Below are 16,142 nucleotides of genomic sequence, written 5' to 3' on the forward strand. Positions count from 1 at the left end.
CATTTGGGGGCGGGAAATCGGCGGAGCAATCGGTCTTCGGTTTTCCCGGAATTTCTATCGGTCAGGTATCGTTTATTGTAACGAGGAATTCCTTTGTGCGAAAAAGGATGCGACGCCACTCTGACTGCGCGTTATTTCTTTGTTCGCGGGAATCCGAGGATCGATTGGGATCCCTGCCAAAAGGAACCTTTCGTTTTCTATAAGGATAAATCGCGAATTCTCGTTGTCCGGCGACAAGAGGATGCTCTCCGCGTCGCAAGACGAATCAGGGTTTAGAGAATCGAGGAGCTGTTGAGCGCGCGACAGAGAATTAAAGTTGGATGAACGGCTGCCACTTTGTATTTTGTATTCCACCGGCGAGTTTACTCCTCCGAGTCGTCCTCCACGTGGATTATTTACGAAAGGAGACGCGGTATCGGGTCGGAAATCTCGTCGTCCTGGGAAAAACCGATGCCTCGCGATATGTACCGAGCATAAGAAGCGACCTCCGCGCCTCTGTTCGCGATACAAGCTCGATCCATCGCCGATTCTCGGCTCGTTTCTTTCTTCCCATTGAGATTCGCATCGGCAATCGCTCGGAAACCTTTTACAGTTACTATCGATAACTCATAGATAACGACCATTTCATTCAGTTTCGCGCTGTTCACATCGCCGTTTCTCCATCTTTCCACTCTGTCTTCCGCTCTGATATCGTCGACCCTTAAAACTTGAGATACACCAGCAGAGGTACGCGCGATCGCCACGTTCACCTGTCGCGTGCCAAGCTACGCACCTGCTTAACTAACTTTCCTTCTCTTCGTGTCCTCGCCATCTGCTCTTTTTTCTTTTTTTTTTTTTTTTTTTTCGAGTTTCAGTGACCGATCGGCAGATGCCACGGTTTAACGCTTTTAAATAATTTTATCCTAATTACGTGACCCCGTTCCCATCGTTCTACGTTTCTCGAGGTAGCGCTAACCGTGGAAAACCTCGCGGAATGGACGATCGATGATTTCAGAGTATTTATTCCGGTCTTGCACGCGCCGTGTCTCACGCTTACGGTACGTACGTGCACGCGTATGGCCGATACCTCGGCATGCGAACTTTGTCTAAATTCAGCTGGAAATTCCTCTGAATAACGAACCATCCGTTTCGAGATTTTGCTCGTTTAATCCCAACGGCGATCCCGATAAAACGTTTCTTCCCAGCTCTCTTACTTGTTGCTCTTTACTTCGCGTTTCGATTCTTCGTTTCGTTTAATTGATCAGACACGCATAGACGCAACAAAGTATCGAGCACAACGGATAATACAACTGACATATGTGGTCGATGTTTAATATCTAATCCAACGTATATGCGTATATGCGTATTGTCGGTCGTTTTATATGACGGATACGTAAATTTATCCTAGACACGAACCTTGAGCTGGCCACCTATCGAGACTGTTTTGCCGTATCGAGCAAGTGTAGTTTCTGATTTTAGTTCATCTCCTCGTTGTTAATGTGCAAACGAGTAGTGGCAGCACCTGTACGACGAGGGGAACTTGGCTGCGCGTTTGTAAACGAAAGTAATTTTCTCTTCTATTTTCCGACGAAATTAGAAAAACATCGCTATAAATGCTCGCCTATTAAAAATATTTACATTCCCAAACAGAATCTTCTGGCTGTTGAGCAGCATCGTCGATCATGGTTCGAAGTAGCGACAAGTAAGTGACAACCTTCCGACTCGACTACGTTTCTAGGTTAATTTTCTTACCTTTCTGTTATAAACTACGAATTTCGTTCGATCGATACTAATTATTCGTCCGATTTGTGATATTCGACTTGTTCGCGTTCCAGGGACAGGCATCACAGAAGGCGATCTAGATCGCGATCCAGATCGCGATCCGCCACACCGGAGAAGAAACGACGGCGGTCTAGGAGTCGTGATAGGGATAGAGAACGAGATAAAGGTCGGCACAGGGAAAGAAGGAGCCGTTCCAGAGACCGTGACAGAGATAGAAGAGATCGCTCCGAAAGAGACAGAGACCGTGACAGGAAACGGTGTGTACACATAATTTATAATTTATAATTAAAAATATCTTACGCTGGAAAATATTTTCTTTCCAACTTTGTGCGTTTCGTGTAGGAATGGATAGATGGATCCGTTAACGTTGTAACTTTCTTAAAAAGCGTTTCCAGATTACCGGGCAAACTATGCTAGCGTATCGTGTTTGCTTTTAATTATCTCGTGATGCATACAACAATGAAGTAACGTGCTGATATTGATTGTTCTCGGTATACTAGCGGCGACAGTAAAGAAAAGCGTCTTACAGGCTCAAAGTCTTCGCGTTCAGGCAAAGATCGGTCGAATAGATCCAGATCAAGAGAGAGAAAGGAGAAAGAGAAGGGTGACAGCGATGAACTGCCGTTCGATCATACAAAGTTGGACAAGGTAATTTATATTATTCGAGCAATTTGATTACCACTCGTCGTTAAAAAATGATTTTTCTCGAAAATGGTGTGTTTGTCAGGAGGAAGAGCAGAAAAGATTGGAATTGGAAATGCAAAAGAGGAGAGAAAGAATAGAGAGGTGGCGCGCTGAAAGGAAAAAGAAAGAGTTGGAGGCAACGAAGAAAGACGGTAAGGCATCCATTTTAGCAAACCTACAGTTGCCTATGAAAAAGTGGTCCCTCGAGGATGACAGTGATGAAGAAACGCCTGTTGTCCAAAATAGCAACAAGGAATGCAAAGAAGACGGAGAAACGAAAGAGCAAGTGGAACAAGTTAAAGAAGAAGCTAAATGCGACGAAGAAGAAGTCGATCCCCTTGATGCCTTTATGGCAGAAGTATGTATACGTATACCGGGTTAAGCCACGTGTACATTGTACGTGTATGTGTTGCGGGCAAAAGGTTTGCAAATGATTTTGTTCGAATAGGTTCAAGAGGAAGTTCGTAAGGTGAACAAACTCGATAGCAAAGGTGGAAAGAATGCGAATAACGGCACAGGGACGGGAGGTACTCAGAGCGGTGGCGTTGTTATCGTCACCGGTGTAGCCAAAAAGAAAGTGCAGAAGCAAAAGGGTGAACTGATCGAACAGAATCAAGACGGTCTTGAATATTCCAGCGAAGAGGAAGGTGAAAATCTTCACGAAACAGCTGCTGGCATCGCGAACAAGCAGAAGCGAGAATTAGCCAAAGTTGATCATGCAACGACCGAGTATCAACCGTTCAGAAAATCATTCTACGTTGAAGTACCTGAGATCGGTAAGATCGACTACCTGTTGGGATATTGTTTGCGTGACATTCGATCTTTCATTAATGATTCGCGTTTAATTTATTTAGCGAGAATGACGTCGGAAGAAGTGGAAGCGTACAAAGAGGAGTTAGAAGGTATTCGCGTGAAAGGCAAAGGTTGTCCGAAGCCCATTAAATCATGGGCACAGTGTGGCGTCACGAAGAAAGAGTTGGAGGTGTTGAAGAAACTCGGTTACGAGAAACCAACCCCTATTCAATGTCAAGCCATTCCGGCGATCATGTCTGGCCGTGATTTGATAGGTATAGCAAAGACAGGCAGTGGGAAAACGTTAGCCTTCTTGCTACCAATGTTCAGGCATATTCTCGATCAGCCTCCATTGGCAGACGGTGATGGTCCGATCGCGTTGATTATGACGCCAACTAGAGAATTGTGCATGCAAATCGGTAGAGACTCGAAAAAGTTCACAAAGTCTCTGGGGCTGTCCCATGTCTGCGTTTACGGTGGAACCGGTATATCGGAACAGATAGCCGAGCTAAAGAGAGGCGCCGAAATAATCGTTTGTACGCCAGGTAGAATGATCGATATGCTAGCCGCTAACAGCGGAAGGGTGACAAACCTGCGCAGAGTAACGTACGTGGTTCTTGATGAAGCGGATAGAATGTTCGACATGGGTTTCGAGCCGCAGGTCATGCGTATTATGGAAAACGTTCGGCCAGATCGGCAAACTGTACTGTTCAGCGCGACATTCCCTCGACAAATGGAAGCATTAGCAAGAAGAATTCTAACCAGACCTGTAGAGGTTCAGGTCGGAGGACGATCGATCGTTTGTAAGGATGTCGAACAGCACGTGGTAGTTCTCGAGGAAGATCAAAAGTTTTACAAGTTACTTGAAATCCTTGGTCACTATCAAGATAAAGGTTCCGCTATAATATTCGTCGACAAGCAGGAGAACGCAGACACCTTACTCAAGGATCTGATGAAAGCCTCTTATTCCTGTATGTCGCTTCACGGAGGTATCGACCAGTGCGATAGAGACTCGACTATATTGGATTTCAAGGCTGGCAGGACAAAGTTATTAGTCGCAACGTCAGTGGCGGCCAGAGGTCTGGACGTGAAGCATCTCGTACTCGTGGTGAATTACGACTGCCCGAATCACTACGAGGATTACGTGCACAGATGTGGAAGAACAGGAAGAGCTGGGAACAAGGGGTAAGTTCTCTGTACTTTTCCAGCTGTAACATTTATGTTATTTATCGTTCGAACGATAAACAAACGGAGGATTACCTTTTGTCTACAGGTACGCGTACACTTTTATCACATCGGAGCAAGAACGTTACGCGGGTGATATTTTACGTGCTCACGAATTAGCGGGTGTCCCCGTTCCGGAACCGTTGCGTCAACTATGGGAGGGATACAAAGCTCGACAAGCGGCAGACGGGAAGAAGGTTCACACAGGAGGCGGTTTCAGTGGTAAAGGATTCAAATTTGACGAATCGGAGGCAGCGTTGGCCAACGAAAAGAAGAAGTTCCAAAAGGCAGCTCTGGGATTACAAGATTCCGATGACGAGGACATAGAGAACGACATCGATCAACAAATAGAGAGCATGCTTGCTCCAAAGAGGACGGTTCGTGAAATCGCCAGACCTTCCGCCACCAATATCGCGGTTCCTGGTCAGCCTGTAGCTAGCGCGACTGACAAGTTGGAGTTGGCTAGGCGACTGGCGTCTAAGATCAACATTGCGAAGAATCTAGGTGCAGAGGCGAAGGGTGCAACACAGCAAGCAGCCGAAGCTATACTTAAAGGCGCTGGCCCCACCAATCTTATTACAGCGAAAACGGTTGCCGAACAGCTGGCTGCCAAGTTGAACACGAAATTGAATTACCAACCTCGCGAAGAGGATCTAGTGGAAAGCGACGCAGAGGCTGGCGAACAAACGTTCCGCAAATACGAGGAGGAATTGGAGATCAACGACTTCCCGCAGCAGGCTAGGTGGCGAGTTACAAGCAAGGAAGCTCTTGCTCAGATCTCGGAGTACTCCGAAGCCGGTCTCACGGTTAGAGGGACTTACATCGCACCCGGTAAAGCACCACCGGAAGGAGAGAGGAAGTTGTACCTCGCCATCGAATCTACCAGCGAGCTAGCAGTCAGCAAGGCCAAAGCAGAAGTTTCGCGTTTGATCAAGGAAGAGCTGATCAAGTTACAGGCGTCCGGAGCGCATACCGCATCTCGCGGTCGTTACAAGGTTTTGTAAAAATGGAAAAGTGGAATGTCTTTCGTTGTACATGCGATGCACGGGATCCTACGCACTGTAGCATATACGCAACTTCGACGAATAACGTGCGAGTAAAATTAGAGATTTATTAAACTTACAGAAAGTCTCTGCGAAACACTTTGTATTTAACGGTACAATAATGTTCAAAAGAGCTGCTTGACGGTTTACGGAGTACCGATTCAGTGAACGAAAGTATTTGCCAGCGGTCCAAATTGATTAACCATCGTAATTAAATAATTAAGATTTTCGAACAAAAGGCACGCGAAACTCACATTGTGGGACAAGAGAATAAATAATTTGGGCCGCTCGACAGACTTGACCTTTTTTATCCATTGTATTATTGTATTCACGGAGAATATAACGTAACGATCAATCGCCACTTTGTTTTGGTAACTTAAGTCAGGACTGAAACTTTATTTACAGCTTACAACGGCCAGCATAATCATCCTTTAACGATCGTTTAGCGGCGTATTCCTGCCTGGGTAATTATGTGTCTTTGTACATGTTCCACGTACTCCGTTTTCTTTGGCAATATTAAAAGATAGACGAAAAATACACGCTACTTTTCTGTACGTTACGTTAGGCACTAGAGGAATCACAGTCATGGACTCGACGATACCGCGACGAACGGTAACGCCGCTAGGTAAAAGAAATGCTTTAACGCGTTTGAAAAATGCGACGAACGAATCGGCCGTTTATCGCGATCAGCCGACGTGTCTCCTATACGCTTGTACGTTTCCGTATGTGTCTCGGTTGTCACGAAACTATAGCGTAAAGGAGAATTGCAAGTAAGAGCCGCGCAGCGTTTCCCCCGATGGTCATGGCACTTGATATGTAGCTATGAGCAATTTCCGCTCTGGTGAGCGCGCCTAACAGTACTTCCGTCGTGATCCTGGGGCTCCTCTCCGAAATTCTGGTAACTAGTTTCTCAGTCTCAGCCACGCAAGCTCGTAGCTGCAGCGGCGAAGGTCTCTTCGACGTAGGCTGTACTATAACGAATATGTCGAGGTCTGGCGTCATCATGCCTCGAAGAACGCACTGTGCCACTTGGATCTGTCGTGCTAGAGCTGACAAGAGGACCTCGAGCGCGACCGAATCTTTGTCCACGTCCTCGTCCATCGTGTAGTATATCCTATCCAACTGAAAATGAACAAAAATCGGAGAATAAGAATGGTGGCTAATTGGCGTTGCGCAACGCTATGTGTAAAAGGTAAAAAGGGAGAGGGAGAGAGAATAACGTACCTGTTTTTTAGAATAAAAGAGCTTAGCCGCCCCACCGCAGACAGGACAACAGGCACCGGGGGGTGTGACTCCAACGCAGTATGGCTCGATTAACCGAGGACATTGTACTAAATCGCCGCAACGAGGCTTGGCTTGATCACCTATCAACCCGACAGCCACGCAACGACCAAAGTAATCCACCACCGTCCTTTCCGCCCACGCTGCGCACTCGTTCGCGTAGATCTCTCCGTTGGTACCGCAAACGGGACCACGTAAGCTACACCCTTCTAGACAATGTCCTCTGTAGCCCAAACTGGCCCCAGATCGAATCATGGCGCACATGGAGCGATGTTGGCGGTTTTCCTTGTCGCAAACCGGACCGTTGGCCTCGTCTCGGGGATCGCAATCGAGAGGTACGCATTCGTATTGGCGACAAGATTTCTGAAGCCTGGACAAGCACACTCTGGTTCTCGGGACGCATTTTTCCGTGCTGTCGCAAGGATTGGACGCGCACGGGTCGCGAGAGGAACAGCTACCGAATTCTACTTCGTTCGCGGACATCTCGGAACACTTTGCCAGACAACCGGATGCAAAAGTGAAGCCTAATCTTCCACAAACGGGGACGTAATGAGCCGGACAGTCACAGGGCAACGAAGGTACGCGTATCTCGCCGCAATTCTTCTTCGAACACGTGAACTCGCCCTCGAAACAGTGACAGGGATTACATTCCAGATAGAAGTTGGCTTTGTGAGCGACGAAACGGTCATGCACCCAGCAAGAGTTGAATTTGTAGCAGTTTAAGGTTCTGCATTTCTCCAAACCGTGGACCGTGCATTGGCAGATTCGCAGACAACCCTGTTGGTCGTACCTTGGTATCTGTACCCAGGATCCCACGGGTACCAACTGTTTCGACATTTCTCCGAGAGAACAAGCTGGTAGACAACGGTACGCCTGTCGGGTGAAATGAAGCAGCTGGCAGATTTCACCGTGAGCGCAAGGGTTACTCCTACAAGGAGTGACGATGTCCTCCTCGAGGCGAATCACCGACTCGTTATCTTGGGCATCCTCTAAAAAGGGTCTCAGAGAAACGCAAGAGGCATCGGATCTAGCTGGCGAGAGCTTGGCGCACAATGTGGCTGCCGTATGGGGACCGTTAATGGCCGACCAGTCCACGCAACTGGCCATCAGTTCGAGGCAATCTTCTCGACAAAGTCTCGTCTCGTGGATTCTGGCTTCGCACGGTCTCAGCTGCAATAAGCACGCGGCTGCGCGTAAAGTTTCCGGCGGGCAGGAAGCGGCGGCTCGAACAGGCACACCTAATCCACGAACGATTCCACCTCTGGCCCAGTGATCAGCTTCCAATTTAGCTGCCTCGTCAGCCGCGGCCGAACAACTCCTACGGAGCAACGAAAAGGAGGAAATAGAGGATAGAAGTGGAATAAGAATAGCAGTGGGACAAAGCAATGGAAGCAGGTTTGGCCGCGGTCCAAACCGAAACGCGCCGAGTTCCTACCTAAAGAGTGTCGTCGACCTGTCGTTGAATCGGGTGCAATAGGACAGCCCGGAGCAGCCCATTTCGCACGGATCGTCGGTATCCTCGAGACACCGTCTCAGTTCTCCTTCCAGGCTGGACGACAGGCACTCTGCGTCGAGTTGAAGCCACGCGGACTCCCAGTCCGCTTGGAACGCTCTCCAGCACAGATTCTGGCACGATGGCTTGGTTGCTTTGGTGCAGCACGACAATTTGCCCGCATCTAGAGGTAGGCGAGCTGGCTTCGACGAGCCAGACTTGAGCAGACAACTCCAAAACGGCGACTGAGGTAGAACCGGTCTGCACTTGTCCGTCAACGCGTCCATGATCTCTTGGTCGGTCGTCGCCGTATGCAGGATCTTCCTGCACGTTTCGAGACAGGCTGGGCTGCTAGCCACGTTGCAGCAATGCAGATCTATAGTGTCAACGTGTCGAGACGATTGGCGGATTCAGAGTTACAAGAGAGAGAGAGAGAGAGAGAGAGAGAGAGAGAGAGAGACGAGACGAGACTTAATAATCGTCAACTTCTACTTACGTTGTTTCGGATCTTCGGCGTGTTTCGCCTCGGCCACGGTTTTCAAGCACCTTGGAATCTGATGGAAGCATCCCTTGCTACTGTACAACTTGAGATTTGAAATCTTTCCGGGCTTGTAGAACAAATCCTGGCAAATTGTTCTGCAGGTGTCGTCGGATACGTTGCTGCAACAGTGTTCAGCTTCCTCTCGCTTTTCCAAACAGGAGAAGAATTCAGGCTCGTCGCTCGGCCGGCAGGATACGTTCAGATCCCTTCTGGATCCGGAGAGAGCGCACGTTGATCGGCATATTGGATTCAGCGCTAAGTGACAGCAACCCCTGCCAGTCCAATTCTCGTATCTCTTTACCTCTGTCGGGACAAAACTAGTTAACAATTTTGCGTTGCTGCGAAACGGATGTTAGCAAGATCGAGTCGAGATACTCTCACCGTTCAGAGTCATGTTGACGCAGCCCCAGAATACCATCTGAAAGGAAGAATAAGGAAAAGTTGAAGCTGAGGGACTAATCCACAGAGAGAGAGAGAGAGAGAGAGAGAGAGAGAGAGAGAAGAAAAAAAAGAGAGAAAAGAAAGAAAATGAAAACCGAGTGGAGAAACGTAAGGAGAAGGTAAGCGTATCGCCAGAGTCTTTTGTAACGCGAATCTGTCCATCTCTTGCAGTCCCGCGTCCCTTTTCTCTCGAATCGCTAACGCTAACGTATTGTCGCGGGCATCGTTTCAGATTCGACACCGTCTCCGACTGTCGGCTATGGATTAAAAGGATCGATTAAACACACGGCTTACCAGCTCGAGGGAACAGAACTCCAGCAAGCGTCGCGTCGCGTTCTCCCTTGCCTCTGCTTCTGCTCCCAACGCCACCAGCGAGATCTGAAAGCACCGCTGCCGTCAACGTTCTCCTCTTCCTTTCTTTTTTTTTTTTTTTTTCTCCAATTTTTGTTCGAACGTCTACCGTACAGAGATGGATGGGAAAAAATTGGAAGGATTCGTGGGAAGTGGAAAGGAAGAAAAAACGGGACAGCTGTATATCTATCGATGGGAATTTCCGCGATTACGAATGCAAGGTACGACGCGTTAGAAGTTATTAAGAATCAAGGACACGAGTACGCTTCGGTCGCCACGATTTCCTGTTGCTGGTCACTGAATGACAATAGACCACCGCACGGATATCGACTGTTGTACCATTTAGGCGTTCATTCGGAATTCAATCGACGTAGATCGTACGAGGACGCGCGGATCTATCCCGCAGTCTCGTCACGGTTACAAGTTACGACTATCCATCGGCGTGTGGTGGGTCCTGTTAGGACTTGGCCGCAGGCCGGATTACGGCCTGTATTTTAATATAATTCGTCGTTTAAATCGATCGTTGTTTTTCCTTCCTGTCTCTTCGTCGACGATCCTTTACGAAAGGACTTATTAGCGATAGAGATATTTTAATTCGCGATGATCGAGCAATCGAGGGTTTTAAATAGAGCTTTCCAGTCGAACTACGTTGCAAACGTTAAGGGCGTAAACGATAGCGAACCGGAGACGACGCACGTATTTCTGTCGCGGTATATTCTGGGAGCTATGCACAGCTTAGCCTCGTCGCCATTTCGAAGGGGGTGCGTTTTTCTCGCCAAACTTTTCCACCATAGCTAGATGCCAGGCATTCTGATCGCCGTTATAAATTACGTACAAAGCGTAGCATGTAAAGCTCGCGAAACTATGCCTCTTTCGGATCTAGTTTCGTCAATCTGGTTTGATCAAATTCCGCAATTTTTACATTTCTCCGATGAAATTGTTAACGATTTTTTTTTTTTTAAAGAATCTCTGCGGCCAATATCTACCTATATAAATATCTTTTACACGTATAAATACGTTTTCCGATCCGCGATAGTCGAACGGACGTGTGTCGTAACGGTGCCGATGAAATTTCAAAATATATCACACAACGCACATAATAGTACAGAAAGTCGCGTAATTCGCGTCATTTGAAATTACAAGAAAATGTCTATAACTGTTTGGAACAGTTTGGCTATCACGATTTATCGAAATGCAAGTTGCGGTTTTATTAACTTTGATTCAACTATTATCGGCGGGGGGAGGGGGGGTGGGAGTAGGGGGTAAAAACATGCCTGGATATAAATAACCGCAGGCATCGCACGATGCATGATCGTACGATGATGTTAGAGTTTGCGGCCGTTTGCGGCCGTTTCCGGCCATGTCCGGCGGATGCTACTGCTAAATCTATTAATCGATCGCTTCGCGTTTACTCGTCGGTGCGCGCATTAGTTGAGAAAAGCAGTTGAAATGTTTATCGACTGTTGTCGTTATCGTTATCGTTATCGTTATCGACCACCCTTAAATCTAAAGCGCATAGAATTGTACGGAGAAGAGGAGCCGCGTTTCGCGTTGCTAGACGCGAAAGAGAAGCGATGCGGAGAATACTCGGTTTCGCGGGTACAAATTGCGGGGAAACACGATATCATTGATAGCGTGTCTGGTGGAGGATGCGGAGCGCGTCGATTCGTAATATTTGCGTATGAATGAGCTGACCGGGACCCCGAGGGGGGTCGTGCGTAAATCTCTCAGCGGGCCCCAGTGTCCCCGATATTATCTCGGAAGGGGCCCTCTGCAGCCACTTTTAAAGAAGCTACAAGCACGTGTGCGCCCCGCGTAGCGTCGCGTCGCGTCGCGTCGCTCCGAACCGGAGCCCTGTCGAAAAACCACCGTGCCTTTCCTCTTTTTCTCCTTTCACCTTTCTACCGTCACGCTTCGTCCTTCTCGCGCAGTTTCCTTTTTATTCCCGGCAGATCCTAATATATCCGTGGACGCGGCATATTTTCTACCCTCTATCGTGCCGGGGTCGGGCCACCGATATTTATCAGCCGGCCAGCGATATCGCATTCGCCCCGTGAAATTATATTCCTCGGAATTATCTTTTTCACATTCCCACGGAGATCTTTCGCGCGCATAATTAATAGACGCGGTAGAACGTTCGGACGAATTTTATGCTGCTTGCTCGCTGCGTTCGCCGACGAATCGCGAATAGAATTCGTAAGACATTCTTCTCCGAAATACGTTTACGTTGACGAATTTGATCGATTTTCTTTTTTTTTTTTTTTTCTTTTTTTTTTCACTGTAAAATAAACAACGTTTCATACGTGTGACGACAATTATAAGGAAGAAATAAGGCGTGTATATAAAATGTTTGTCCGAGAAGATATTTGTCGGAAAAAAGTCACATAGAACGGGGGATGAAATATTTCTGAAAATCTTGCGGCTACGGTTTCGCGCGTACGTTTGCTGATGAAGCACGCGACACCTTTGCGCAATTCACCGGAACCGTACCGCGTGTGTTTCTTTAGGATCGCGAGTGCATAATGAAAAATTGAGAGAAAAGGAGGTACCTTGGAGCAGACATTGCGACAAGATCCGGTAGCCAAAGAACAGCAGGACATCTCTGGAACAAATAAGGCATAGAGGCAAGTCAGATCTTTTCGGTAGACGCAAAAACACATGGCAACGATCCATGGAGAGAATCCGTGGAAAGGTCGCGTATTACGATCCTTTCTCCGCTTTTCCTTAAACACGAAACAGACGCGTGTCCTGCGTTACGTCAGTTGGAAAGAGAAAGGATCCGCCTTTATGGTGCCGGATGAGGGTAAGCGGGACACGTCAAGACCGAACGACCCTTGGAAAAGGCACGGACGATTACCGAAAGTCTGGAGTATTTGAAAAAGCTGTCACTTTTATACGTATTAAGTACATTAGAATACGTATTTTCTAATTATATCGTTTTACTCCGCCATCCTTTGCGAACGCATCGAGAAATTGAACTTGTGCCGGCGACGATTTCTTTCAACGATCGCAAAGTGCGATCCGAGAAAGAAATCTGTCGTCTAATGCGAACAATTTCTCTGTGAAGCAGTCGTTACTGCCTTTGAACGATACGATTACGGATAATGCGCACGTGCAGTTGGATACGAGTAACGTTGCTACGATATCCCTCGAAGCGTCGAGATCTTTACTTCGTTATCGTGCAATTTCCATTCTTCTCGCGACACGAACGTTATTTTTATTAAATGATCTCACGGTGAGAACGTAGACGCGTGGTGAGCGATGCCTCGGTGCCGGCAGTGGCGCGTAACTCGCGTCGTAAGTCGTAAGTGATCTTTTACGACTTTACGGATATAATATGCGGGTCCGGTCTCCGGTGGAATTGACTTTTGAACGAGGACCGAAATCGTGGATACCGGCCACGCTATAAACGATGCACACGAGGCACGGAGAGCCTGGAGACAAGAAGAGGGTTCGGAGCGTGTTACACAATTAAGTTAATAGATAGCAGTCAGACAGAAATTGCGGCTAACTATGTTTGTCCGCGTGACTCGCTTCGTATATCGTGTACTCTTCGTCGTCAGCAGCCTATTTCTCTTTCCTCGTTTTCTCTTCTATCTTCTTTCTTTTTTCTTTTTATTCGTTTATTTCAGGCAGTACGTAGGAGCGTAGGAACGTAGGAACGTAAGAACGTTTAACACGCGACAAGTTTGTGCAGCTGATGAAATAGGAAAAGCGAGGTTAAGGTTCCCCGTTTTCGTCAGAGAAATAACAGCTGGGGCCTGTCGAATATCGATTTCACGAGGGACGCGCAAGTTGTCTCGCTATGTCTGAGAAATCACCGCGTAATCTAATTGCTAAAAATAATCGAAGAATCGTTAACCTATTTCGAAAGGTTAGAGAGGAAAGATAGGAAAATGGCGTTTGATGTCGGTGGCTAAATTGGTGGTGGAGTTGTTGGAGAAATTCGCCGTGGCAAGTGCGTCCCCTGAAATCGTAACGGGTTTGTGGCTTCTCTCGAGGAACGACACAAAAATAGCCAACGTCGTTTGCGGCCATTCGACTTCCAGCCCGATCTAAGCTGCGAAAGTCCCCTTAATTTTATCCAGCCGGATGAAATGGAACGAGCAAAACCTCTGTCTCTTTGAACTTAGTGTTGAAGTTTAAAAACGGCTCTGAGAAAGTTTTCAGAATCTTCTTTGAAATCTCTCAGACCTCCCCTCCCCTCTCTCTCTCTCTCTCTGTCTGTCTCTCTCGATATCGCTCAATCAGGCGTCGAGATTCTCTTTCTTTCTGTTTTCTTCTTTTCTCAACGGTTAGAAAAAACACGATGGCTCGTTGTTTCAATGCAAAATCGAAAGAAACGTGTCAACGTGAATGTCTTGGCGTATGCCACGCGTATCGCGCATGTGGGTGAGAGCGCGGTATAGTTGCATATAAAAGGGCCATGCCTATTCTCGCAGCTGCGCCTTCCATCGCCGTATCGTGCGCGAATGGTGACATCCACGTCGTTGCACTCGTAAAACTCGCACGATTCTCCCACGCCTAACGATGATAATCCTTCCAGCAGATGTAAGATAAGCCAGGAAGTGGGAAAACCTTGCGCGAATTTGCATACGAACCGACGACTCGCATACATTCGAAACAACATTTATTCCAGAATCGTAGGTATGTCGCGTTTAAAATTCCATCGATCCCATTTTTATTTGCCGATTTAGTGGCAAAGTTAGAGAATAAACGTTTTCTTGGTATAGGCGTAACAAAGTATCCCGTTTGTGCACAGCTTGGTAGGGTGCGCAAAGTCGATCGATCAACGATCATTGTTGACTCGTTGAACCGGCTGGCCTAATTAGCTCGTTCGTGTACATTAGTACGCGGTATACGACGAGTCCGTCTTCCGTTTTCGTCTTCCGAAGGATCCCCGTTTCGTCGCACTAGGCGCGAGTTACATCGCCGGCGTAAACGCGCTTGCTCGCTAGCTGAATGGAAATATTACGATTGCACGCAATAGCGGACTGCGGAAAGGGTGGAAGAAATTGATACAGTCGTCCAACTTGCCAACGTTTATCGAAGTGGACGGAGAGGAAGAGGATCGATCGAATATAGACGAATGATTTCGTAGAATTTTGTCGAAGGGTGGGAGAAAGAGAGAAAGGAGAGAAAGAAGAGAAAGGAGAGATAAAAAGGAGCGAATCGAGATACTATATACCGAGTGTCTCTCGACGTGTTTTTATCCGGCGTGAAGCTGTCACAGGGGTTTTATGCGTTTATTTATCTCTGCACTCTCCCGACACGCCATCGACATGTATCGAAAGGCGGAGTATGTCTCTATACTCTGCACTCTACACACTCTATGCTGCACATACACGCTGCTGGCTGGTGGACCGTGTCAGGGCCCTGCCGATCGCAAGTCGCGTTCTCCTTTAACCCCTTCGTTTCGGCGCGGCGCGGCGCGGCGCGGCGCAGCGTGCTCGTTCCTTTTTTCAGCAACGCGTTTCGCGACAACCGGTCCAAAGAAATCGTTGCCCCGGAATCTCCGTCGCGACAGCACCGACGTAAATCTTTCAGGAAGTTCCGACTGTTCGTCTAATTGCGGACACTGTTGCGAAAATCATGTAACGGGACGCGTCTCCTGGCTGTCGAACCTGGCTGCCACCGACGGTGATTTAATTGCCGCTAAAGGATTGCGACAGCGCTGAGAAATTGAAAATCGAGACGCGGATAAATCAGCGATCCTCTGCAAACCATCCTCTGATATCGTTATGTTACGTACTAAACGATCCGGTTGGTAAAGATCTTGTCCTTTACGGAGAAACGAGCGGATCGTTGGACCAAAGTCGCTCGCCGGTTGCTCGTAAAAGATCGGAGAACAAAAGTTGCAAGAACGTTAATCGTCTATCGCGACGATATACAGTCGTTTACGAAAATATCGCAACGTTTGCAGAGTACAGTATGATATGATCATTGGTAAAATACGAAGGCAAGAGAAAAGAAAAACAGTTTGATGATTACTCAGACTGATTTCAAATTTGATCGATGTAATCACGATAGTCGTGTCTCCTCGGTCGTTGATTGGAAATCAAAGATCGATAAGAACTGTTTCCGTCTTTACCGTCTTTTCGATTTTCACGTCGCCTTATGACGAGAGGAAGCTAACGATAAGCGAGGAATCCGCTTCGAATCCGCTTCGAATCGATCGGCCCGATCAAATGGAAATCGATTGTTTGAGTAGGGAATAGTCGATGTAATCGGTTAGGAAATTGAAACATTGCTCGTCATCTTATTTGTAGATTCTGCTTTCACGGCCGTCTGATCGAGCTGTCCCGTTACGAAGACTTTCTGACGACGATCGCGTATGACAAAACGAAGAAGGAACGAGGAGCGAGGAGGAGCAAGTCGGAAAGATTTCGACGAGTAAAGATCCGTTTGGCGAGTGATCAACGACGAATCGAGTCGAAGAGGCATTAATCGATAAGTTGGATCGGTCGATCGATGTATTCGGAGTAGCGTTGCCATAAATCGCTTGCGCAACGTCGCGTTCCAATTTCCAGCT

General features: G+C 47.5%; 3 protein-coding genes across 5 annotated transcripts in view; 2 read left to right on the forward strand and 1 right to left on the reverse strand.

Annotated features, from left to right (window-relative positions):
- LOC126873498 (probable ATP-dependent RNA helicase DDX46) lies at nt 1-5,865 on the forward strand. 2 transcript variants are annotated; one of them, XM_050634411.1, is made up of 8 exons: nt 2-1,543; nt 1,630-1,681; nt 1,815-2,018; nt 2,262-2,409; nt 2,489-2,803; nt 2,894-3,221; nt 3,300-4,422; nt 4,511-5,865. In XM_050634411.1, the coding sequence occupies exons 2-8, from the start codon at nt 1,662-1,664 to the stop codon at nt 5,463-5,465; spliced, it is 3,093 nt and encodes a 1,030-aa protein (XP_050490368.1). In that variant the 5' UTR covers nt 2-1,543; nt 1,630-1,661; the 3' UTR covers nt 5,466-5,865. The 2 variants fall into 2 exon arrangements, with proteins under 2 accessions (XP_050490369.1, XP_050490368.1); XM_050634412.1 differs by having other exon boundaries at nt 1-1,681.
- LOC126873499 (reversion-inducing cysteine-rich protein with Kazal motifs) overlaps nt 5,553-16,142 on the reverse strand; it is a 12,642-nt gene continuing 2,052 nt past the window's right edge. The window contains exons 2-8 of one of the 2 annotated variants that reach the window (XM_050634413.1): nt 12,160-12,212; nt 9,554-9,637; nt 9,200-9,236; nt 8,774-9,121; nt 8,221-8,653; nt 6,729-8,103; nt 5,553-6,626 (exon numbers count right to left, since the gene is read on the reverse strand). In XM_050634413.1, coding sequence (XP_050490370.1) covers nt 6,243-6,626; nt 6,729-8,103; nt 8,221-8,653; nt 8,774-9,121; nt 9,200-9,236; nt 9,554-9,637; nt 12,160-12,212 — 2,714 coding nt within the window. In that variant the 3' untranslated portion in view covers nt 5,553-6,242. The remainder of the gene's footprint in view (nt 6,627-6,728; nt 8,104-8,220; nt 8,654-8,773; nt 9,122-9,199; nt 9,237-9,553; nt 9,638-12,159; nt 12,213-16,142) is intronic. The other variant, XM_050634414.1, reaches the window with a different exon arrangement.
- Nucleotides 9,644-16,142, forward strand: part of LOC126873504 (zinc finger-containing ubiquitin peptidase 1-like) — an 18,670-nt gene continuing 12,171 nt past the window's right edge. Inside the window, exon 1 of the mRNA XM_050634438.1 lies at nt 9,644-9,831. The gene's annotated coding sequence lies outside the window, so the exon portion shown is untranslated. The remainder of the gene's footprint in view (nt 9,832-16,142) is intronic.

This window comes from Bombus huntii, chromosome 14 (assembly GCF_024542735.1).
Source record: "Bombus huntii isolate Logan2020A chromosome 14, iyBomHunt1.1, whole genome shotgun sequence".
NCBI lineage: Eukaryota > Metazoa > Arthropoda > Insecta > Hymenoptera > Apidae > Bombus > Bombus huntii.